At 40.3% G+C, this 22,971-nt stretch overlaps 2 protein-coding genes and 4 non-coding genes across 9 annotated transcripts; 5 read left to right on the top strand and 1 right to left on the bottom strand.

Moving 5' to 3' along the window:
* The first annotated feature begins 1,238 nt into the window (after positions 1–1,238).
* Positions 1,239–7,617, top strand: EIF4A2 (eukaryotic translation initiation factor 4A2). 4 transcript variants are annotated; one of them, XR_011566829.1, is made up of 12 exons: positions 1,239–1,363; positions 2,164–2,212; positions 2,302–2,434; positions 2,727–2,866; positions 3,625–3,793; positions 3,888–3,997; positions 4,213–4,356; positions 4,657–4,794; positions 5,039–5,128; positions 5,501–5,580; positions 6,015–6,121; positions 6,837–7,617. XR_011566829.1 is itself a non-coding variant. In XM_019958379.2 (11 exons), exons 1-11 carry the CDS (start codon positions 1,335–1,337, stop codon positions 6,979–6,981), a joined length of 1,227 nt encoding a protein of 408 aa, XP_019813938.2. In that variant the 5' UTR covers positions 1,239–1,334; the 3' UTR covers positions 6,982–7,617. The 4 variants fall into 4 exon arrangements, 2 of the variants coding, with proteins under 2 accessions (XP_019813938.2, XP_019813944.2); XR_011566828.1 differs by having other exon boundaries at positions 6,015–6,125; XM_019958379.2 differs by lacking the exon at positions 6,015–6,121.
* Positions 2,556–2,624, top strand: LOC139185363 (small nucleolar RNA SNORD2). The gene has a single exon (XR_011568986.1). It is a non-coding gene; the product is annotated as a small nucleolar RNA SNORD2 (small nucleolar RNA).
* On the top strand, positions 4,396–4,572 carry LOC139185358 (small nucleolar RNA SNORA81). Its single transcript, XR_011568982.1, has one exon. It is a non-coding gene; the product is annotated as a small nucleolar RNA SNORA81 (small nucleolar RNA).
* Positions 4,840–4,971, top strand: LOC139185311 (small nucleolar RNA SNORA63). The gene has a single exon (XR_011568929.1). It is a non-coding gene; the product is annotated as a small nucleolar RNA SNORA63 (small nucleolar RNA).
* On the top strand, positions 5,155–5,295 carry LOC139185329 (small nucleolar RNA SNORA4). The gene has a single exon (XR_011568956.1). It is a non-coding gene; the product is annotated as a small nucleolar RNA SNORA4 (small nucleolar RNA).
* On the bottom strand, positions 7,612–22,155 carry RFC4 (replication factor C subunit 4). Its single transcript, XM_019958390.2, has 11 exons — positions 21,903–22,155; positions 20,675–20,827; positions 17,675–17,753; positions 13,873–13,952; positions 12,129–12,248; positions 9,754–9,897; positions 9,462–9,582; positions 8,852–8,977; positions 8,049–8,129; positions 7,859–7,975; positions 7,612–7,769 (listed from the first exon to the last, which is right to left on the bottom strand). Exons 2-11 carry the CDS (start codon positions 20,803–20,805, stop codon positions 7,674–7,676), a joined length of 1,095 nt encoding a protein of 364 aa, XP_019813949.1. The 5' UTR covers positions 20,806–20,827; positions 21,903–22,155; the 3' UTR covers positions 7,612–7,673.
* Positions 22,156–22,971: the final 816 nt, after the last annotated feature.

The following is a 22,971-nucleotide window of genomic DNA, read 5'->3' as shown; positions in this document are numbered from 1 at the left end:
AATAATTGTTTTAAGAAAAAAAAGAGGTATTTAGAACCAACTATGTTGAATATAATACACAAATGTACAAAGTTGTCATTTTTTTTCTAGTTATCATACTTTAGGCCGTCCTTCTGAATTAATGAGAAAATATTTTCTTGAGTATTCGTGCTATCTTGCGGTATGAGTGGGACTGTATTTTAAAGTTAGATGACTAAACATACTATTCTCTTTGTTTTTATTAACGAGTCTGGCTTAGGGCTACAGTTGGAAAACCTCTAGAGCTTTACGAATCATGGAGCTTAATTAAACAGCAAGGATTATATTGCTCTCAGTTTCAATAAATCAACATTCATTATATACAAGCAGTTACAATTCAAAAAACCTTTAGGGGGAAAAAAAAAAAAAAAGACCAGAACCAAAACCTATGTAATTCCAAAGCAGCATGGAGCTGTACCTGGCGAGGAAGTATCCATTTAAATTCTGGCGTTTCAAGGAATATTACCCCTATATTTGCAAAAGTTTACAATGATTTTATCTGCCATTTCTCACGCCTGTTAAAATATTATAAGCATTGTATTAAAGAGAAATTAAGAAAAGACCAGAGGCAACATGAGAAGAATAGAGGTGGCTACCCCAGAGATATGTGCAGAGCACACAATTTCTTCTCGCCTTGCACAATACACGGTAAACGGGACCTTCCAGGACATGTTGGGTGGCCGACATTTTCCGAAGCAGTAATTTCACATAGTCAGGGTCTGCAGGATGTTAAATGCTCCGGCGAAAGGCCAGGAGGCTCTTCATCTTCAAGTCAGGTATTGGTGGGAACAGGCGGAATAACCCGAGTCCCCTCCAGTGCAGCGTAGAGACTTGTCTGCCCCTCCGGCACGGAGCGCCGCGGGATTGGCGAGCTTGGCCCCACTAACCGGAGGGGAAGCCGGGGGAACCCAGAGCCCCGGGCGCCCCAGCTTTCCTTCTCTCGGTCCTGTCCAGAGCCCCAGCTGCCTCTGCTTCGGGGATGCGGAAACCCCGTAGGAACAGGGCGGGCCTGGAACGAGGTCGGCCCACCGCTTGCTGCAATATTCTTCCGCTGCAGAGCAAAGAGTTCCAACCTTCCCCAAGGTCCTGGGATTCTCAGCAGCCCTGTAATATCGGCAAATAACCTAATTTGGGCTTTAACACCGATTTGCTTAGGATATTTTCTGAGATAAGCACTTTAGGGTCTCAATTTTGTGGCTGCCGAAGCGCGAAGGAAAATTCCTCCGCAGAAAACGGGTTCCGGCCGCGAGCCTATAAAAAACGGGTGGCGCGGCCCGGCTGTCTTTTCAGTCCGGCACTGAGTGGTTCTTCGGATCATGTCTGGTGGCTCCGCGGATTATAACAGGTATGGCGCTTCCTCGGTGGTGCTCTGTGGTATAGGTCCTAAGGCGCCGGTGGAGATTGTAATAGGTGGTCAGGAGGCAGGGAATTCTGGGTTTTAGGCATTGCCTTGGGGTACAGTACCCCAGTGTCCTTCGAGAAGCTTCCATGGTGGGTAGGGCTTAGGTTGTGGGGTAAAAGTATGAAAACGGGGTGGTAAAAGAGTGTGTTTTCCCAAATACGCCTTGAATTCGCGGCCGTTTCCCCTGCCTCTGCGGAGCCCGGCGTTTAGTGGAAGCCGTGGCGCAGTCCGCAGTCGGTATAGTATAACTGGGGCCCGAAGCTTTATTCGCGGCCAGCCGCGCGGTTTGGGAGCGTTAGACGATAGGTGTGGGTAGGGGTAGGACGGCGGCGGCTAGAGGCCGGGCTGGGTGGGCCACACGTTCCCGGCGAACCGTTGGCAAGGCCTTGCCGGGCCTTGGCCCGCGTCAATCACCCCGGCTTGCGCAGTGTTAGGGGCGGAGCTCGGCGCGTGGAGCTCTCGCGAGATGGTCCGTGGCCGAGAGGGGAGCGCCCGGCGCTCGGGCCTGGGGGGAAGGGCCTGCGTCCGTAGGGTTTCAGGGCGTCCCTGGTTGCTAACCTTTGAGTGGGCGCGCTGTAAGTCTTGTGCCCTGCGGCACCATCTTCCTTTGATCGTTTGGAAAGTTTACACGTGCCGGGGAGGGCGACCGGGTGAGACCGGTTATGAAAGGGCTTTTATCGCCCTGAATGTGCAGTTTTGGGGTTATGGGGAAGGGAGTTCTCTAACTGCAGTATTTTTGTCAGCAGAGAACATGGCGGCCCAGAGGGAATGGACCCCGATGGTGTCATCGAGGTAAGAAATAGATGTGGAATTTGGAACTTTGGAAAGGTGGGTTGGTTCATCCCATTTATTCCTTTATTTTTTTTTTTTTTAACTTGCAGAGCAACTGGAATGAGATTGTTGATAACTTTGATGATATGAACTTAAAGGAGTCTCTTCTTCGGGGCATCTATGCTTATGGTTTTGAGAAGCCATCAGCTATTCAGCAGAGAGCTATTATTCCATGTATTAAAGGTAAAAGAACGTGTTGACACTTCTTAAAAACGAGTTAACTGTTCAACATAGACCTGGATCTTTCCCCCTCTAATATGGGGAAATTACCTTTTGGGAAACTAGCACTTATACGTATTCCTTAAAGTGAAATGATGGCAATCATCTTTCGGGACTGACCTGAAATGAAGAGAATACTCATTGCTGATCACTTTTATTGTTTGGGCATAATTCATGTTCCAAAGGGAATACATGGTGTGAACTAGAAGTAACGGTTTGATGTGGGATCGGTAAATATGTATCCTACTTTTTTTAGGGTATGATGTGATTGCTCAAGCTCAGTCAGGTACTGGCAAGACAGCCACATTTGCTATTTCCATCCTGCAACAGTTGGAGATTGAGTTCAAGGAGACCCAAGCACTAGTATTGGCCCCCACCAGAGAACTGGCTCAACAGGTATTGATAGTGTAGTTGAAAAAACTGCTTGCGTGTTGCATAGGTTTCAGGTTTCACAACTGTGAAGAATTTAAAGCTTAGTATAAATTTGTCCTATAGAGCCCTCCTTTTAACTGTCCATGCATGCAGGGAGTTTTGTTGAAAGCTAGACAGGAACTGGGTGTGCAGGTATGGTTTGCAGGGTTGTGTAACAGATTGAGAAACTGGAGGTTTCTGTTCAGGGTGGACTAGACCCGTTTTCATTTTTAAGTTTGAATGCAGTTGTGCAACATGAAAACTGCAGTGATATAATCTCTTTTGACAGTCTTAGTAGTTTGTGATACATCTGTTGCATGCTGCGTTTTCAAAGCTCACTGCTCTATTGGCTTTGAAGTAAAGCCTTGCTAATATACCTGTAGGCTTTATTAAGGCCAAGATTATTAAGTCGCAGTATCCTTCAGGGATAAATATTAACTTCCAGCTAAATCTGCTACTTTTTTATCACTACTTACACTTTGCTACACAGTGGAGGATAGTGCAGGAAGTATTTTACCTAGCTGATACCTGGGCATTAGGATTCAAAGTTTGAGGCACAAGATGTTTTCACAGAAGTCTATTTTGAGGTAGTTAGATTGGTCTGCATTTTAAGCTTGGAAGTAGTTAAGTGCTGTGCATGCAATTAAAGCTATTTGCAGACCAGATATTTGCCATTATGCTTTTGAAGTTTAGTCACAAGCCTGTAATTCTGCAGGATAATAATTAAGGCTTTTGGCTTTCAGATCCAAAAGGTAATTCTGGCACTTGGAGATTATATGGGAGCAACTTGTCATGCCTGCATTGGTGGAACAAATGTTCGAAATGAAATGCAAAAACTGCAGGCTGAAGCACCACATATTGTTGTTGGAACACCAGGGAGAGTGTTTGATATGTTAAACAGAAGATATCTCTGTAAGTATTGCTGATGAGTAGAGTTTTTATTAAAATAAAGCAAATAGTATGCCTGAGAATTTAGATATGATGGCATGACTGTATTTTTTAACAGCTCCAAAATGGATCAAAATGTTCGTTTTGGATGAAGCAGATGAAATGCTGAGCCGAGGGTTTAAGGATCAAATCTATGAGATTTTCCAAAAATTAAATACTAGTATTCAGGTGAGCTTTGTTTCAGTCTCCTAAAATTGCTGGAGATTAAACACAGGCACTATTACAGTTGAAGTGTTCTGTGTCATTCCCCCTACTTAACAGCAACTGATGCATAACTTACTTTAGTCTGGCATAATTCCACGTTCAGGGGTGCTTGACTTTAAAATGTTTTCCCTTGAGTATTGTGGAAGTTGTGCTAACTATGTGTGACAAATCTTTTTAAGGTGGTGTTGCTTTCTGCCACAATGCCAACGGATGTGTTGGAAGTGACCAAAAAATTCATGAGAGATCCAATTCGAATTTTGGTGAAAAAGGAAGAATTGACCCTTGAAGGAATCAAACAGTTTTATATTAATGTTGAAAGAGAGGTAATTTTTGTAATTGTTAAAATAAAAAGTTAGGTTTTTACCTTCTTGTATAAGCACTGTGCTAAAATTACAGAAACCAAGATAGCCTTGGTTTTTGTAATAATGCTAGCAGAGTATTACACAAGAAGAAGAGGAACTGCACTAGATTGTAAAGACTGGGGTGGACCTCTTTCTTAATGTCCAGTGTCCTTTGTCTTAAGATTTGGTGCAATATGTCATTAGACCAATCTAATAAATGAGTTTTTAAAGAATGTAAGTTGGAAAGTTCGTGACTGTTACTTTCTCTTTGAAATACTGTAGGAATGGAAGTTGGATACACTCTGTGACTTGTACGAGACACTGACAATTACACAGGCTGTTATTTTTCTCAATACAAGGCGCAAGGTGGACTGGCTCACAGAGAAAATGCATGCCAGGGACTTCACAGTTTCTGCCCTGGTAAGAGGTATTCTAACCTAGTACTGGTAATTGAAGCCTCTACTAAAGCAGGATTTAGACTACAATATAGCTGCTAAGTGCTGTGTTGTCGTTCCCCCTGCTAAAAATAAAGTTGTTTCTTTACTATACCTGTCTGCTATGCTCCAGTAGCAGCCAGGGACGCTTGGTCTCATACATGTTGATAAAGTTTTAAGTTACTGATTTGATTGGTGATCCTTGAATTAATAGGTTTGTTACTTTGCAGCATGGTGACATGGACCAGAAAGAAAGAGATGTTATCATGAGGGAATTTCGATCAGGGTCAAGCCGTGTTCTGATCACTACTGACCTGTTGGTAAGTCTCTTAATGCTTTTTTTAGTCCACCAAAAGTTTGTTATTGCGGGAAGGTTTTTTAATGGCCTTTACCAACTTCAGGCTATTTGGGAGAATAAAGAAGGCCACGCTCCACAGTGAGCTATACTACTTAGTATATAGTTCATTACTATTTTGTGGCCTACATCGCACGGACTGTAGCCCACCAGGCTCGTCTGCTCATGGAATTTCCCTAGCAAGAATATAGGAGTGGGTTGTCATTTCCTTTCCCAGGGGACCTCAGGAATTGAACCCACATCTCCTTCATTCACTGAAGGCAGATTTTTACTGCTGAGCCACCAGGGAAGCCCCTGTATTACATAGAATTTGAACATCATTATCACTGTATTTCAGGCTCGTGGAATTGATGTGCAACAAGTGTCATTGGTTATAAACTATGATCTACCTACCAATCGTGAAAATTATATTCACAGGTGAGTAGATGGCATCTTGACTTAGTAATGTATTGGTGTAACTCATTGCTTTTCTACTGACTAAATTGTCTGAAAGGTAACTTCAAATCAGGGAATTAAGTATTAAGACAGTGACTTGGTAGGATATAATCAAAACTGTACTTGGGAAGATTATACACAGTGGGAAAACAGTTGTGAATGTTGCCCAAATCGTGGACTCCACAGTATACAGATCAGGTTGTTTTAGATCTGTTGGTCTTACTTTTGAGCTTTATTTTTAGTGATGCTCTTGTGTCCATGTGATTTCTTGGTGATTCCTCTATAGTTGGGATTTTCTTGGTGTTGTCTGGTAGCAATTTGAGCAGTCCCTGGTTTAGTTATAGTGGCTTTATCCCTAAGTAAATTGAATTGTACTTTGTTATATGATGTAAAAAAAGACTTTTTAAAAAATACAGGAGTCGATAGCAGCAGTTGATGACGAGATGGCACTCAGAAACGGCGTTGACGTAATTTAGGACGTGGAATCATAAGCGAAACAGCACACTGTTTGAATAAAGAGCGAGTCGGTATTTATACTTGTTTTTTTTTTTGTCATGATTATTTGATATTTTAACATGCTCCAGCTAAGGCATTTTGTATATTAGCCTGTTAGGTGGTTTGTATTGTCTGGTTTCTATCAGGAAGGTTAGAGAGATGTTTTGGAGGTAACACGTTTGAGTAATTTGAGTTACAACGTGTGAAACTGAGCAAAAAAGCAGTGATAAGTTTGGGTTACCATACCAAATACTTGTTTTCCCACTGGAAAAAGTTGTTAAGTTTCAGACAATAGTTAACCTTAAAGCATTTGTATTTGCAGTTTACAGTTCCAGGAGTGCGTCGAAATGGATTACATAACTTCTTTGTTTTATCCCTGGTGTTTTACATCTGTCCCAGGCCGACATCTGCTCTTGGCTGGCCCACTTTGGTATGGGCTTTAAATTCACTGCCCCAAACACAATACTGTCATCTGCTTTAAAAAAAAAAAGTAATGCTCAAAACACCTGATGAAATCTCATTTTGCAGCCAGACAAGCCTTGAATCCTTTTGGCACTAACTGCAGAGGAAGATTTTTTTCTCTAGATATTGATGAGCAGCTAGTGCTCCAATTAGAAGCACGAACTATAACCTTGATAAGTAAACAGCAGCTGATGGTTAACAAGTGGATCATCATGTTCAGTAGTTCATGCAGCATGTGAGAAGTAATGTATTCTAATGACTGATTTCTTTTCCTCACACAGAATTGGCAGAGGGGGTCGATTTGGGAGGAAAGGTGTGGCTATAAACTTTGTTACTGAAGAAGACAAGAGGATTCTTCGTGACATTGAGACTTTCTACAATACTACAGTGGAGGAAATGCCAATGAATGTGGCCGACCTTATTTAATTCCTGGGATGAGATAGTTTTGAATGCAGTGCTCGCTGTTGCTGAATAGGCGATCACAACGTGCATTGTGCTTCTTTCGTTGGGAATATTTGAATCTTGTCTCAATGCTCATAACGGATCAGAAATACAGATTTTGATAGCAAAGCGACATTAGTCGTGAGCTCTTGTGAGGAAAGGCATTGGCTTTATCCTCTTTAGAGTTAGACTGTTGGGGTGGGTATAAAAGATGGGGTCTGTAAAATCTTTCTTTCTTAGAAATTTATTTCCTAGTTCTGTAGAAATGGTTGTATTAGATGTTCTCTATCATTTAATAATATACTTGTGGACTAAAAGATATAAGTGCTGTATAAAATCAGCCAATTATGTTAAACTAGCATATCTGCCTTTATTGTGTTTGTCATTAGCCTGAATAGAAAGGCCTTTAAAATTGATTTTTTTTTTAGCATTTGAATGCATTTTGTTTGGTATTATATTTATTCAATAAAGTATTTAATTAGTGCTAAGTGTGAACTGGACCCTGTTGCTAAGCCCCAGCAAGCAATCATCCTAGGTAGGGTTAAACCCCCAGTAAAATTGCCATATTGCACATGTCTTAATGAAGTTTGAATGTTAAATAAATTGTATATTCACTTTAAAGGTGCTTTGGTTATTTTTATTATAAATTGTTTATGAAATACATACTGAACATAGTTTTAGCAATTCTGAGTTAACTGCTGCATCACAGTAGCACAGAGGCTGATCAGCTGCAGATGTTCATCAGCACCGTCTGCTAAGCATTTATCAACTTCCTACAAGAAAATGAAACATTGTAAGTAAAACTGCCCTTTTGTGGGTGTGGTGTGTATGTTGTGCTGAAATGTAGAAAATGCCTACTTACAGCAAGTTTTTCTGTAATAATAGACTTCTGTTTATCAGAAAGGTTATCATTTTCTACCACCACATCATGGAGTTGATTTACAAGTTGAGTTGCTGCATGACCCTCATTTATTAAGTCCTATAACCAAAACGTATATATTTTAGCATTATTATCCCTTCACCCTTCCCCAAGGCTAGTAAAGTCACTTTACCTTGACCACAGCTTCTAGTTTGTCGAAAGAGCCACTCTGACAGGCAGCAAATACTCCATCAATTGTCTTAGCTGGTACTACCTAAAAGAATTAGTTTCTGGGTGAAGACAGTTGACTTCTCTACCAGTCTTGTACCTACTCCCTGTTAAATGCTTCAGGCAGCACATGTTTTGTAGCTGGATAGGTAGGTCCAGCCTTGATTATGCACACCAATGCATAAAGATCAGGCACTGCCATATAACCAGAGGAAGGCATTTACAAAATCTTTTCTCCAAGATGTCAATACAGAGCTAGTTGATCAGTTGAGCTAAGTTTGGAAAGGACTATCTGAAAACAAGGGTGTGGCACCAGAGAATTCCTTTAGTCACTTACCCCTTGGAGAGGGCCCACCCTTTAAAATTTAACTGCCACATCCCTGCCTGCATTCTGATACTCCCTAGCTACTACTATAAGCTACAGACTAAACATGATAGTATTTGGAGGTGACACCACTGGGAGGTGATTACAGTCATGAGTGCAGCCCTCGCAAATTGAATTTATGCCCTTAGAAAATATTCCTTTACCATAGAAGGATGCAGGGAGGTATCAATGGGTCTGAATTAGGAAGTATGTCCTCAACACTGGCTCTGTGGGCACTTTAATTCCCAGCCTTTAGAACTGAGAATTCTGTTTATATAACAGTCTATGGCATTTGTTGAAGCAGCTTGAATAGACAGCACATAATAAGCACTCTTAGTTGCTGAAGTAAAGTCAAGTCACAAAAAAGTCAACTACAATAATTTCAGGATACCTAGTGCTCTTACCCCAGCAATATCTGTGATCACTTTTTCTGTGACTTCCTTTCCACCAGTTAGTCGAGTAGCACTTTGAAGAAATGTAATGGCTTTTCTTAAGTCTCCTTCTGACACTTGAACAAGATAAGCTATTCCCTAAAGAGAAAAAAGTTGTTCTTAATCTGTAATGGCCAATTAAGGATGAATTTAATGGAGAATGTCAATTCTGTAGTGGCAGGATTAATGGAGACAGCCTTGATTACATAAATTATGGTTAAATTCTGTTACAATGAATAAGGGGTGTATATATTCTATCACTACCAGAATTGCATCATACCTAATTCTTGCACAGAAGTATTAGTAATGACTATGCAGAGGTTTGCTGTTGAAGAATTTGTAGTCTGTATGAAATCTGCCTCAGCTTTGAGTCTGCAATATTGACAGACAATAAATTTCTAATAGCAACAGTAAGGCTGAACCTGTAATTCCTAGACATTCCAGCTATTCATTTACCTTTGGCTGAGCAACTGGCATCAGAAATTGAAGCAATACAAAATTGACTTTTCAGAAAGGGCCTCTTCATAGGCATTCATCAAAGGCATTACTAATTTACAGTAGCTGTAACAGTAACAGTAATTACCTCATTGCTAATTTTGACATGTTCTTTATCAGCAATGTCTAGTAACCGCTGCTGCTGAATTTTATCTGACAGAGGTTTGAAGCGGAATTTAGAACATCTAGAGGTCAGAGGTTCAATTATTCTGTAAAATATTGGAAAAAAACAAGTCATTGTCTACAAAAACTCCCCCAAATAATTAAGAACAAGATTTGATGAAGGGGAAACTAAGGGTAACCTTGAAACATTTTTTTCCTCTGTTAGGGGCTATCAAAGTAAGGCTCCCTGGTATCTATCTTTAGGGCAATATACATACCGGCTGACATAGTTACAGATGAGACAGAATCGGGTGGTTTTAGACTCTTTCTCCATGGTACGTCTTAAAGCTGCCTGAGCAGCTGAGGTCATAGAATCTGCTTCATCCAGAATCACAATTTTAAAAGGAGGACATGGCTTTCCACTGATTCAGAGAAATACACAGGAGTTAATTCACACATCATTATCACAATCTACTTTAGAATGTTCTCATCACTCCAAAAGGAAACCTGTGCCCATCAGGAGTCATCTCTCTTCTCTCCCATCTTTTCCAGCCATAGGCAATCAGGAATCTCTACCTTCTGTTTCCACAGGTTTGCCTATTCTGGACATTTAACACAAATGGAATCATATTGTCAACATAATATGCTGTCTTTTGTGACTGGCTTCTTTCGCTTAATGTAATGTTTTTTAAGGTTCAACCATGTTGTAACTCATATTTCAATTCCTTTTATTGCCAAATGGATGAACATACTATCTTTCATTCGTCCATTCTTTAGTTGATGGATATTGGGTTTTCCCCATGTTCTGACTATTATGAAAGCTGCAGCTATAAACATTTGTGTACATGTGTATATATTTTCATATCCTGTCAGTACATATCGTAGGGCTGGAATTGCTGGGTCATATTTAACTTTTAGAGGAACTGCCAACTGTTTTCAAAGTGGCTGTGCCATTTTACATTACAACCAGCAATGTACAAGAGTTCTGATTTCTCCACATCCTTTGTAATACCAGTTGTTTTCTGTCTTTTTGATTATAGCCATTCTGCTGCTGCTGCTGTAAGTCACTTCAGTTGTGTCCGACTCTGTGCGACCCCATAGACGGCAGCCCACCAGGCTCTGCCATCCCTGGGATTCTCCAGGCAAGAACACTGGAGTGGGTTGCCATTTCCTTCTCCAATGCATGAAAGTGAAAAGTGAAAGTGAAGTCGCTCAGTCGTGTCCGACTCCTAGCGACCCCATGGACTGCAGCCCACCAGGCTCCTCCATCCATGGGATTTTCCAGGCAAGAGTACTAGAGTGGGGTGCCACTGCCTTCTCCATATAGCCATTCTACATGGGTGTAAATGGTATTTCAACATGGTTTTGATTTGCATTTCTCCCATCTAGTCAAGGCTAAGGTTTTTCCAGTAGTCATGTATGGATGGGAAAGTTGGACTGTGAAGAAAGCTGAGCACCAAAGAACTGATGCTTTTGAACTGTGGTGTTGGAAAAGACTCTTGAGAGTCCCTTGGACTACAAGGAGATCCAACCAGTCCATTCTACAGGAGATCAGCCCTGGGTATTCCTTGGAAGGAATGATGCTAAAGCTGAAACTCCAGTACTTTGGCCACCTCATGCGAAGAGTTGACTCATTGGAAAAGACTCTGATGCTGGGAGGGATTGGGGGCAGGGGGAAAAGGGGACGACAGAGGATGAGATGGCTGGATGGCATCACTGACTCGATGGATGTGAGTTTGAGTGAACTCCAGGAGATGGTGATGGACAGGGAGGCCTGGCGTGCTGTGATTCATGGGGTCGCATAGAGTCGGACACGACTGAGTGACTGAACTGAACTGAATGGCTCATGATGTTGATGAGCATGTTTAGATATGCTTATTGACCATTTGTTTATCATCCCTGGGCTTCCTTGGTGGCTCAGTGGTAAAGAACCTGTTGGCTAATGCAGAAGACTCAGGTTCAATCCCTGAGTTGGGAAGATCCCTTGGAGGTGGAAATGGCAATCCACTCCAACATTCTTACCTGGGAAACCTCATGGATAGAGGAACCTGGTGGGCTACAGTCCATGGGGTTTCAAAAGAGTTGGACATGACTTAGCAACTCAACAACAGCAACATCTTCCTTGGAGTAATGCCTATTCACATCCTTTGCCCATTTTTAAATTGGGTTGTCTTTTTATTACTGAGTTGTAAAAATTCTTTATTCTTGATCTAAGTCCCTTATCAAGTACATGATATATATATATTGTCAATCCAAGGTAGATATCAAAAACTGTCATTCACTTTCTATAAATTCTCAAGTGTGCTCTCATATAAAATTAAATATATGCCAGGTACCAAAAATTCAACCTTTGAACTTTGCCACCTAAGGAGTATATGCAGTTGACTAAACATCCCTATTGAATTATTATTAAAAATCAGGATTTTTATTTGAGTGTACCACCAAACCATATTTGACTAATGAATACTCCTTAGACAAAATATCAACTAAAAACCCCTGATAGCTAAATAACTTAAAATTAGTTACTAATGGAAAAGTCATTTCTAATTTTAAATAATATGATCTAATATGAAAAAAGTTGAAATTTTGGCAGAAATGTATTTTAAACAAATAAAAAGACACGGTATAAAAAAGGGAAGGTGAGCTTACTTACTCTGAACGGCTTCCTGACACAGTTAATTGGGCAAAATTCTTAACTTTCTCTCTAACTACTTGTATTCCACGTTCATCAGATGCATTTAACTCAAGAACTCTTAATCGAAAAAGTTCAGGCCTATGTTAAAATAAAAAAAAGAGAAACATCATAGAGCACATAAGTAAACCAGGTTTAAACCATATTTTAACATCTGTACATTTTTCAATAGTTTAAAATACACCTAGTTAACAATATGGATATAAGGCACACAGTCCTGTATTTTCTCTTTTGGAAAGTCATACAGTTAACATTCTAGCTTTTTTCTTTTTTTTTTCTTTAACATTCTAGCTTTTTTCTGATACATTAAAAAAAAAAAGGTAGATGATACCACATACTGTGCTAAATTTTAAATCAATTTTCCACTTTGTACTGTTCATAAACATCTTGCCATATCATGATAAACACTGTAAAAATCATTTTAATAGCTGTGACTTTCTAACCTAAGACTGGTAACATCCTTCCATTGTTAAACATTTAGTTTTAAATATGTTACAATTTAAAATGAAGGTGCAATGTAGCATATTTTGAATTCTTTCCAAAAAGTATCTTGCTATAAGGAAAACTACTGGATCCAAATATGAAGTTTATTTATTTACTTTTTAGTTCTTTTTAAAAAATTATTAAAAGTAGCTCTTCGTAGGAAAATCTGAGAATTTAGAAGAAAATAAAAACACCTGGCATATCCTGCTAAACCACTGTTTTAATACTTCCTTCTAGTTATTTTTCTATGTGTGTGTGTGTATATATATACACATAACATACATACATACATATATATATATATAAAACTTACTCTAGAACAACTAATAGTAAACTATACTTAACAGCTTCTTTATGACTGCATTGCTAAGGATGGTTCAGACTGGATCTGAGTTGTGGAATTAATCAAAAAAGCTCCTTTAAAATTTTCTTGAGAAAACAAATGTTGCTGTCAAAATACTAGGTTCAGAGCAGCTTCCCCTTTTGTCTTCCTTGACATCTCAACAGAACTGATTATCCTTACGTATTTGGTGGTTTCAGAGGCATCTAATTATTTTCATGTGTAGGATTTCAAATGTACCCTTAGGCCATATGCCTGATATTAAAATCCTGGACAAATTAAAGATAGCTGCTGTTATGTTGGTGCATGTTGCATGGATACCATATAGGGGCTGAAATATATCTTTTAACTTTAAATACAGGGCTCCAGCCCCCCCTACTGTAACAGCTGGCTAAGCTAAACACAGTCAGTCTAGGAAGAGGACTCTAAGAAGGTGGCTCACAGAGATTTTCTGCTGTACCTGGAATCATACTGCATCAACTAGGACACTCTGCTTACACTTAGGATACTTGAGGGCATGAAGCTGGCCCAGCCACTTTAGAGGCAGGCCCTGGGAAGTCCAGAGCAAGAAAGAACTCAAGAAGGGGTGGTCCACATCAGTAGCATCAAAACAGCAAATTCTATGACACAGACATGAACATGACCATTAAGAGTAATGAAATTATCAGCATGACTGCAGATAGGGTTCTCTAGTCTCCAAAATGACAATGAGTTTTAAAGTGATGAAAAAAAATCACGAGGCTCCTTGTACATTCAAACGCTTGAACAACAACCCAACAACAAACTCACAGAAAAACCAAGTGCAAAGTTTTAGAGAAAGAAAAGCAGTACCAGAGGTTCTTAGTGTCGTCTTAAAAGAGAAAGAGAGAGATTTCAACTTACCCGAAGAGTTCCCTAGCTGCTGCCAAAATAGTTGATGTTTTTCCAGTTCCAGGTGGCCCGTAAAACAAGAGATTAGGGAGCTGCAGAAGTTAAGATTTTATTTTTAAAAAAATTATATTCTGATGCACCCAGGTTAAAAGTGACTGAAAATGTCTATGGAAGAGTACAATGACTTCCTTAATAGGGCATATATGTCTGAAAACAAAGATTTCTTAATATAACTGGTATTACAGTAATAATACTACTAAATCCTGCTTTTTCACAAACACTATCATTTTTCCCAAAGATGTCTTTCTAGTATCTTAAACTGAATCAATACTTACAATTGTTCTATATCTAATCTAATACTTAGGTGGGATTTTCAAAGCTGGAATTAAAAACCTCCTATTTGTGAATGAAATCCTGAGCTTCTGTCAGTTCCTTATCTCACATCTGAACTCATGACCGGGCAAGATTTTATATTTTATAAAGATGTCAGTTGGTTCAAAAGGGACACTGACCAAATTGGATTTGGCCAATATCAAGGAAAAAGGAATGAAAATGGCATACTGGGGCTTTCCATGAGCTAAAGTTCCAAGAATAGAAACATTAAAAATAAAAAGCATCTATTGTCACACAGTAGTCCACATCATGATTATGTACCCCGCCTGTAGGGATGTCTGCATATATTTCACCAGTAGAAGATAGGATAAGATTAAATAACTAGTTCTTATAAACCTTAAATCTAGCTGGCTTGGCTCCTATCAAACAGTCAACTCATCTGTGGTACAGATTAACAAATGTACTAAATTCTAACAAGTACTGTTATGAAACTGTATACTTTAAAAATTTTTTTGATTTTATATTGGAATATAATTGGTAGTTTCAGGTGTACAGCAGAGTGATTCAGTTATATATAGGCATGTGTCTTTTTTTTCAAATTCTTTCCCCATTTAGGTTATTACAGAATATTAAGCAGAGTTCCCTGTGCTATACAGTAGGTCCTTGTTGGCTTTCTATTTTAGATATAGCAGTGTGTACATGTCAATCCCAAACTCCCCATCTACCTACTAACCCTTCCCCTCTCTAGTAAGGATATGTTTGTGTACTAAGTCTGTGACTCTGTTTCTGTTTTGTAAGTAAGTTCATTTGTATATATTTTTTTAATTGCTGTACATAAGCTGTATCGTATGATATTTGTCTTTCTCTGTGAAACTACAGTCTTCAGTATGTCCTTTCCTGTACGGCAACCACTGCACATAGGAAACTAAGCAGTGAGGTTTATTTGCTTCCACTCTTGCCCCGTCCTCCCTCTTCCCATCCATTCATTCCTCACTCAAATCAGATGCCACGCTACTTGCTACTTAAAGCTATTCACCATGTTCAAACTCTACTGAGAAAAGCAAAACACATCCCCAAATCAACTTGCTTACTATAACCTACAAGGATGTCCATGATTTTCTCACCACCTCTCTCTCCTAGATTCCAACTCACAATGGCCTCCAACAGCTAAGCACTTTCTGGCTTGCACATATACTTCCCCATGAGCTGAAGTCTGACTCCGTTCTTCTGTTTATCAACTCCTCCCATACTACAAGTCAGACGCCTCCCCTGACCACCCAATCTAAGGAGGGTCTCTTCTGTTATTCTCCCATTGGTCTCTGTTGCACTTGATGTAATTTGCAATTATTTATTGTTATTTATTTAGCTGTTGGGTTTAACTTAAAATACCTGTTCACCTCACTATATGGAAAGCTTGAATCTTATTTGTTCTACTCACATCTATGTTCTCAGTATCTCCTGCAGTACTCAGTATGTGCGAAGTAAATAAAGCAATACATAAATATATTAAAAAACTATTACTGTTACACTGGTAACATACAGTTTAAGATACAAACTATGAGATTCCCTATTTAAAAACAAAAACAAAATCTCCCAGCCATCTTCATTTTTAAGACTTCATTTTTACTTTGCTCCAACTACTTCAGTAGTTGTAATGATTCATCCAGTCAACTACTACATACAATACTTTAAATTCTTTACAATACAGTAAAATTATGAAGCCTTACATTATGTAATAGTCTGATAATATATACATAAAGAGCATTCAAGGACTGTACATGCAATATCAGTTCTAAAAATTGATTTCTGAAAAAAAGTCTCTTATAATTCTACTTTAATATTCTTTAGTGTAAATGAAGGAATGAATTATTTTGCTTTAGTCTTTTTTTAAAAAAAATTTATTTGTATTGGAATATAGCTGATTAACAATGTTGTGACAGTTTCAGATGGACAGGTAAGGGACTCAATCATACATATACAATTATCCATTCTCTCCCAAACTCCCCTCCCATCCAGGCTGCCATATAATATTAAGCAGAATTCCCTGTGCTATACAGGTTATCCATTTTAATTTCCTTTACAAAATTACTTCAACTCTAAGTTTCAAAAAACTTAAATCTGAAAAGAAACACAAATTATTGAACAAGCGGTTAAAGAAGAAAATTCTTAATTCAGCCTTGTAAATTAGATGCCATAAAGTCAAGAACTGGATCATAATCCCACTTCATTTTTTTAAGGAGTTGATGAATCATAGCAATTAAAAAACATCATGTCCTGCAATCTGTGTAAATATTAGCATGCAATTTAAATTGTATGTCATTATAAAATTAAAAGCTAAAGGTATGTGGATCAAATTAAGACAAATACTAGTGAAGAAGATTCAACAGTTTTATAAATATAACTTCTTTCAAATATATACTGTTGCAGTGTAATTCTAGGAAGAGAACAATGGCATCAAAACCTAAAGAATCTCTAATTCAAAACAGCCAGGTTGAGAGGAAGGAAGAAAACTGTCAGAATACAGCAAAAACCACATCACACTATCCTCTGCAACTGTTTCCCTTCCTCCACTAAGCTCTTATAACACTTTGCCTTATACAATTTTAAACTCCTAATTCTTCACATGGGTTTATCTTGTCTCTGAATTAATCGAAAATGCAACTCACTCAACGACATTTTATCCTATGTCACAGCAGGTGACATGATGCTGTAAACTCACTCAAGGACATTTTATCCTATATCACAGCAGGTAACATGATGCTGTAAACAGAACACTTTTTTTTTTGGTATTGTATTGAGAGTTCAAATCCTAAAATTAGGTGAGCAATCATAGTTTCAAAGAATCTTTTACTCTTCCTCATAGTACCTATTGTTGTTCAGTCGCTGTTGTTTTTGACTCTTTGCAAACCATGGACTGTAGCACGCCAAACTTCCCTGTCCTTCACTGTCTCCTGGAGTTTGCTCAAACTCATGCCCATTGAGTTGGTGATGCCATCCAACCATCTCATCCTCTGTCACTCCCTTCTCCTCTTGCCCTCAATCTTTCCCAGCATCAGGGTCTTTTCCAATGAGGCTCTTCACATCAGATGGCCAAAATATTAGAGCTTCAGTTTCAGCATCAGTCCTTCCAATGAATATTCAGGGTTGATTTCCTCTAGGACAGAATTCTCTCATTTATTGTACTTACATGTTTATTCTATCTCCCCACCAAAATGAAAGCTCATGAGCAAAGGGACCCAGTCTATCTTGCTTAATGGTCTCTACTTGTGTACCATATAACCATGCCACCATAGGATAGAAGAGATGCTCAACAAATATTTGTTGAACTACTCCTCCACTGTACAAATAGTAATAAAGGGCCTACTATGTATATACAGAATAGTATTTAAAAGGGACTGGAAGCTATAAAGGAAGGAAGAGAGTGAATGAATTCTCAAATCTCCCAATGACTTTAGGACTCCAGACAGCATATGCTACTCACATCAGCTCCTTCTAAAGACTTTTTAAGGACTGCAACCACTTCTTCCTGGAAAGCAACTTCATCCACACATTTTGGTCGACTGTGGGCGGGAAAAAAAACTTATTTAGTATATTACAGTAGCCACAGAAGTCTTTCCTTTTGCTAAAATACCAATGATAATTCTCTCATATCAGTAATGAAATGAGAAACTTTCATAACTGGATATGGAAACCCTGTCTGTATTCACTTCAGGCAAATACATACTTAGGAATGAAATTAAGTGACTCCTCACTGTTCCAGATGCACTGTTTCCATCTGTTGTGCTTACAAAAATTATGCAATATGATTTTATTTTATAACATCACAAATGCCAACTGGTTCAAAATGTAAAGTTAACACTTGCCTAGTAAGTAACATGTTTCGTTGCACCTAAGCTGAAAAGAGACCTATTTAGCAACCTCAAAATAGATAACAATTATGGCTAATACAGTTACATATATGTTACTGTGTTGTTAATTGGTTAAAACCAATTTCTTTTATCACCTAAGTGCACAAAAAATGCATACCTATTCACATACCTATTCACTTGAGCACTAACAAAATAAGCTTAATCAATATCAAGTATAACTTTTGTCTTACGTAACTAATGATGTTAACCTAAGTTATGCAACACTAAGGTTATGCTTTAGTGCTTAGTTAACTAATCAAAAGCTCTTTTCTATTTATACTTTTCTAAGTAATCAGGCCAACGCCAGAAAGAATTTATGTCAGATGTTACCTTAGAAAACCAGTATGTATTATAAACCAGGGTTTCATATTCAAATACCTGCAGAGTCCAGGCAGATAACAAGAGTGAAAAATGCAAGTTTAAGACAAGAGACACTAGTAGGGACTATGGTGAAGTGAGGAACATACTACCTTTCCAGAATGAGCAGTATTCCATTTAAGTGTTTTCAGGTGAGAACCTGAATACAGTGCTGCATAATCTCCTGAGAAGCTGAAAATCTAGATTTTAACCTTTGTGTAATTTATTTAATGAAAAGATTCTAGACTTTTATGTGAAATTTCCAACTTTTAAAACCATTATTGATGCCAAACAAAACTTATGAAGGCCTTACTTTGCTTTAAGTAATCTGCAATTCTTTGGTAATAACTGAGGGTACACTAGGGGTTACAACTACTTGTTATAATATCACTTAACTGACTGAAATTTAATAGCCCCATCGTGTTGTTTTTGCCAAAAATGTATAAACAAAAGCTCAACAATTTCCAGTTACCAGTAATGAAAAGAGGAACAGATTATGTGGACTTAAGCAAAACTCCTAAGAGCTTATGATCAGCTTATAGAAACTTTGTTTTCTTCACTGCTGTATCTCAGCCCCCAAAACTACAGACCTCAGTAACAGAGAAGGCTGTAGTTCATGCAGAAAATAAGTGAATTGAGCTAGAGTATTCTAAGGTACATTTCAGTTCCAAGGTTCTATGACTTACACAATTGGGTGATTTTCTTTTAAAGATGATTTTTTAAAAAAAAAATAGTATTTGTTTATTTGGCTGTGCCAGGTCTTAGCCACAGCATACAGGATCTTTGATTTTTGCTTTGGCATGTGAGCTCTTAGGATCTAGTTCCCCCACCAGGGATAGAACCTGGGCCCTCTGCATTGGGAGGACGGAGTCTGAGCCACTGGACCACTAGGGAAGTCCTAATTGGCAACCCTGCCTCTTGAGAAACCTATATGCAGGTCAGGAAGCAACAGTTAGAACTGGACATGGAACAACAGACTGGTTCCAAATAGGAAAAGGAGTACGTCAAGGCTGTATATTGTTACCCTGCTTAATTTAACTTATATGCAGAGTACATCATGAGAAACGCTGGACTGGAAGAAGCACAAGCTGGAATCAAGGTTGCCAGGAGAAATATCAATAACCCCAGATATGCAGATGACACCACCTTTATGGCAGAAACTGAAGAGGAACTAAAAAGCCTCTTGATGAAAGTGAAAGAGGAGAGTGAAAAAGTTGGTTTAAAGCTCAACGTTCAAAAAACTAAGATCATGGCATCTGGTCCCATCACTTCATGGCAAATAGATGGGGAAAACAGTGGAAACAGTGTTTTATTTTTTGGGGCTCCAAAATCACTGCAGATGGTGACTGCAGCCATGAAGTTAAAAGACGCTTACTTCTTGGAAGGAAAGTTATGACCAACCTAGATAGCATATTCAAAAGCAGAGATATTACTTTGCCAACAAAGGTCTGTCTAGTCAAGGCTATGGTTTTTCCAGTAGTCATGTATGGATGTGAGAGTTGGACTGTGAAGAAAGCTGAGCACCAAAGAATTGATGCTTTTGAACTGTGGTTGGAGAAGACTCTTCAAGAGTCCCCTGGACTGCAAGGAGATCCAACCAGTCCATTCTAAAGGAGACCAGTCCTGGGATTTCTTTGGAAGGAATGATGCTAAAGCTGAAACTCCGGTACTTTGGCCACCTCATGCGAAGAGTTGACTCACTGGAAAAGACTGATGCTGGGAGGGATTGGGGGCAGGAGGAGAAGGGGACGACAGAGGATGAGATGGTTGGATGGCATCACCGACTCGATGGACGTGAGTTTGAGTGCACTGCGGGAGTTGATGATGGACAGAGAGGCCTGGCGTGCTGCAGTTCATGGGGTTGCAAAGAGTCGGACACAACTGAGTGACTGAACTGAACTAAAGCAAGGCAAGGACTTCCCTCATGGCTCAGATGGTAAAGCGCCTGCCTACAATATGGGAGACCTGGGTTCTATCCCTGGGTCCGGAAGATCTCCTAGAGAAGGAAATGGCAACCCCCTACAGTATTCTTGCCTGGAAAATCCCATGGACAGAGGAGCCTGGTAGCCTACAGTCCACGGGGTCACAGAGTCAGACGCAACTGAGCAACTTCACTTCACAAGCAAGGCAAGTCATCCTCCTAAGTTAAACAGAAAAAGTGACTCAAAACTGGTCTGAGAGTAATTTATTATTTCAACAAAAATACGTGTTCTTACTATTTTTCCACCCACGGAACAGGTTTGGCTTTCTTGTTCTCTCCACTACTTCTGGCAGTGGCAGTTACTCCTCGATCCTTAGTCGGCGGTGGTTTAGTGCTGATAGATGCGCCTTTTAGAAACGCCTGCATGGTTACTTCACCCTGACCAGGTCTAAGACAGAAAGGGAAAAGCTCTTTTGAAACCATTATGAAGAAGTATAGCCTGAAAGCACACTTAACCCCGTATAGACATTCAATAAATACTATGCGAAGGGCATCACTCCGTGACCTAGCATCCTCTGAATGCATTCTACTGAGCACTAGTGGGACATCAACAAGCCAAAGTGCTAAAGGAACTTAAAATCTACTTACAGTGAGTGAATTATAGAAAAAAGGCCTTCCAACTTTTTGTTAAGTACAATGGCATTAATGGCCAAACTGTACAGGGGTCTCAACAGTCATCGGCCTAGCTCTTGCTCAGACCCTAGAATGGACTCAAAAATTAGGAGGAGTACCAGGACCACAAATGAAAACCCTCTGCTTCTTATGGGCCTAGAGCTCCACTCAAGAGCCTATTTTACTGGCAGAGCCTGTGCTTGCTTTCAGAAGCTTTTGGGGGAGAGGAGACACTGATGTTAAAATGTAAATAGCTGTTTTTCTGATTGCATGCTCATGTGAAGAAATCGAAACAACGCAGAAAAGTATGAGGAATTTACAAAATCTCACCCAGAAGATAAGTACTATCATTCAAGTAAACATTCACCCAAGCAGCACAAGGCTGTTTTTAGGGATAGTTTGCCTGAAAATCCCCAGCATTAGTGGCAATTTTTTTTCACTGTTGTGTTTCCAGGGCCTGGCACAGGATAGATGCTCTATAAGATTTGGTGACTGAATTACCATTTATCAGACCCAGTTTCCCCTTCTGTAAAAGAACCTAAAGACCTATTTCATAAGGCAACTGAGTTAAAAGAACTGTGCAAACACAAAGCTCTGTGCTTAGCATTAGGAGTATATAATCAATGAATAAAATAAAGTGTTAATATCTGTAAACTAAGGTTTTCAACGTTGTTGGATTAGTCCATCCCTGCCACAGGCTGTAGTATCATCCAAAGCAGGGCTTTGAAGGATAAGACTGAGCTACCCGTACACCAAGGGGTGCGCAAGGGGTGGAAGACATCACAGGGGCATCGAGGGAGCAAGAATGGAGAAAGGCGAAGGTAATCCTCGCAATTTCTCCGGCTGGTCACCTGTTCTCCCCGGTTCCCCGCGCGTGTTCCCCGGCAGTGCCTGGGCCTTTCAGTCGCTCGTATCGAGAGCGAGGACGCCGCCGGCTCGTTCCTGAGATTTCCGGGACAAGGAAAGGGCGAGGTGGTCACGAAGTCTTAGCTCCGTCCCCCAAGCTGAGACTCTCAGGCCCAGGAACCCCCGAGCGCAGAGCGGGGACACTTAACAGCTGCCGCCTTCAGCAGCAGCCTGAGTTCCCGCCGGCGAAGGGCAGGGCGGGAATACGCCGCACGGCACGTCACTTCCGGTCCGCCGCGCGCGCCCAGCCTTAAGGGAGCCGCGTCCTCCTAGCCGGGTACGCTGTGGGTGGGATGGGAATGAATGCGGTGGTGTAAGTAAAGCTCCACCCTTCTCTCGCGCACCCCTCCGACTCGAGGCTGCAGGCAAGTGAACTTGAGCACGGCCTTCTGGAGGAGACGCTGGGGCCGCGAACTCGGGTGCTTAGCGGCTGGGGTCAGGGAGGGCTCCGAGAGCCGACCCGCAAGGGTGCTTGGGGAGGTGAATACGGGGCCTCGAATCCCGCAGGTCCACCTTCTTTGTGGGGACGAGCCTGCGGAAGCTGTACCGCACTATTAATTCTTTGGCAGTCATGGGGAGTGTCACTGACATTTCTGCGGCGACACAATTCGGCCTGCAGCCTGTTTTACCTTAAAGGACGAGAATAGGGGAGGATGTAGTCTCTCCTTCGCCAGAAGAGGGCGCCCTGGAGATCCCTGTCCTCACCCTTCGGCTTGGTCGTCGCGAGGCTCACCGTGAGCGTAGACTGAAGATGCTTTTCCTTGCCATTTTGGGTGCATGTGGCTTATTATCTCTATTAGTGTCTGCCCGTTGGTGAGCGGGAGGACATTGCCGTGCAGCTATGGTCAGCTAATCCTGGAGCCCTGCCCAGAAACCTGGTGGTGCGCCACCAGGGTACAGGCAATGTGTCCTCTAGGCAAGTGTTTGAGGCCACCCTTTTTATCTTTGCCCATTGCTTGTTTTAGCTTTGAATTTTTTCTAAATGTTACTGAAATTTAACCCGTTTGAAATACT

The sequence above is a fragment of the Bos indicus genome, chromosome 1 (genome assembly GCF_029378745.1).
Source record: "Bos indicus isolate NIAB-ARS_2022 breed Sahiwal x Tharparkar chromosome 1, NIAB-ARS_B.indTharparkar_mat_pri_1.0, whole genome shotgun sequence".
NCBI lineage: Eukaryota > Metazoa > Chordata > Mammalia > Artiodactyla > Bovidae > Bos > Bos indicus.
This window is presented reverse-complemented; position numbering and strand designations above follow the sequence as displayed.

Coding starts and splice junctions, on each gene's coding strand:
- RFC4 (XM_019958390.2), bottom strand. CDS start 20,805: ATGCAGGCGTTTCTAAAAGGCGCATCTATCAGCACTAAACCACCGCCG. Junction 13,953..17,674: donor AGTCTTTAGAAGGAGCTGAT/GTGAGTAGCATA, acceptor TAACTTCTGCAG/CTCCCTAATCTCTTGTTTTA. Junction 9,583..9,753: donor ATCTGTAACTATGTCAGCCG/GTATGTATATTG, acceptor AATATTTTACAG/AATAATTGAACCTCTGACCT.
- EIF4A2 (XM_019958379.2), top strand. CDS start 1,335: ATGTCTGGTGGCTCCGCGGATTATAACAG. Junction 2,867..3,624: donor CCAGAGAACTGGCTCAACAG/GTATTGATAGTG, acceptor TTTGGCTTTCAG/ATCCAAAAGGTAATTCTGGC. Junction 5,129..5,500: donor TGATCACTACTGACCTGTTG/GTAAGTCTCTTA, acceptor ACTGTATTTCAG/GCTCGTGGAATTGATGTGCA.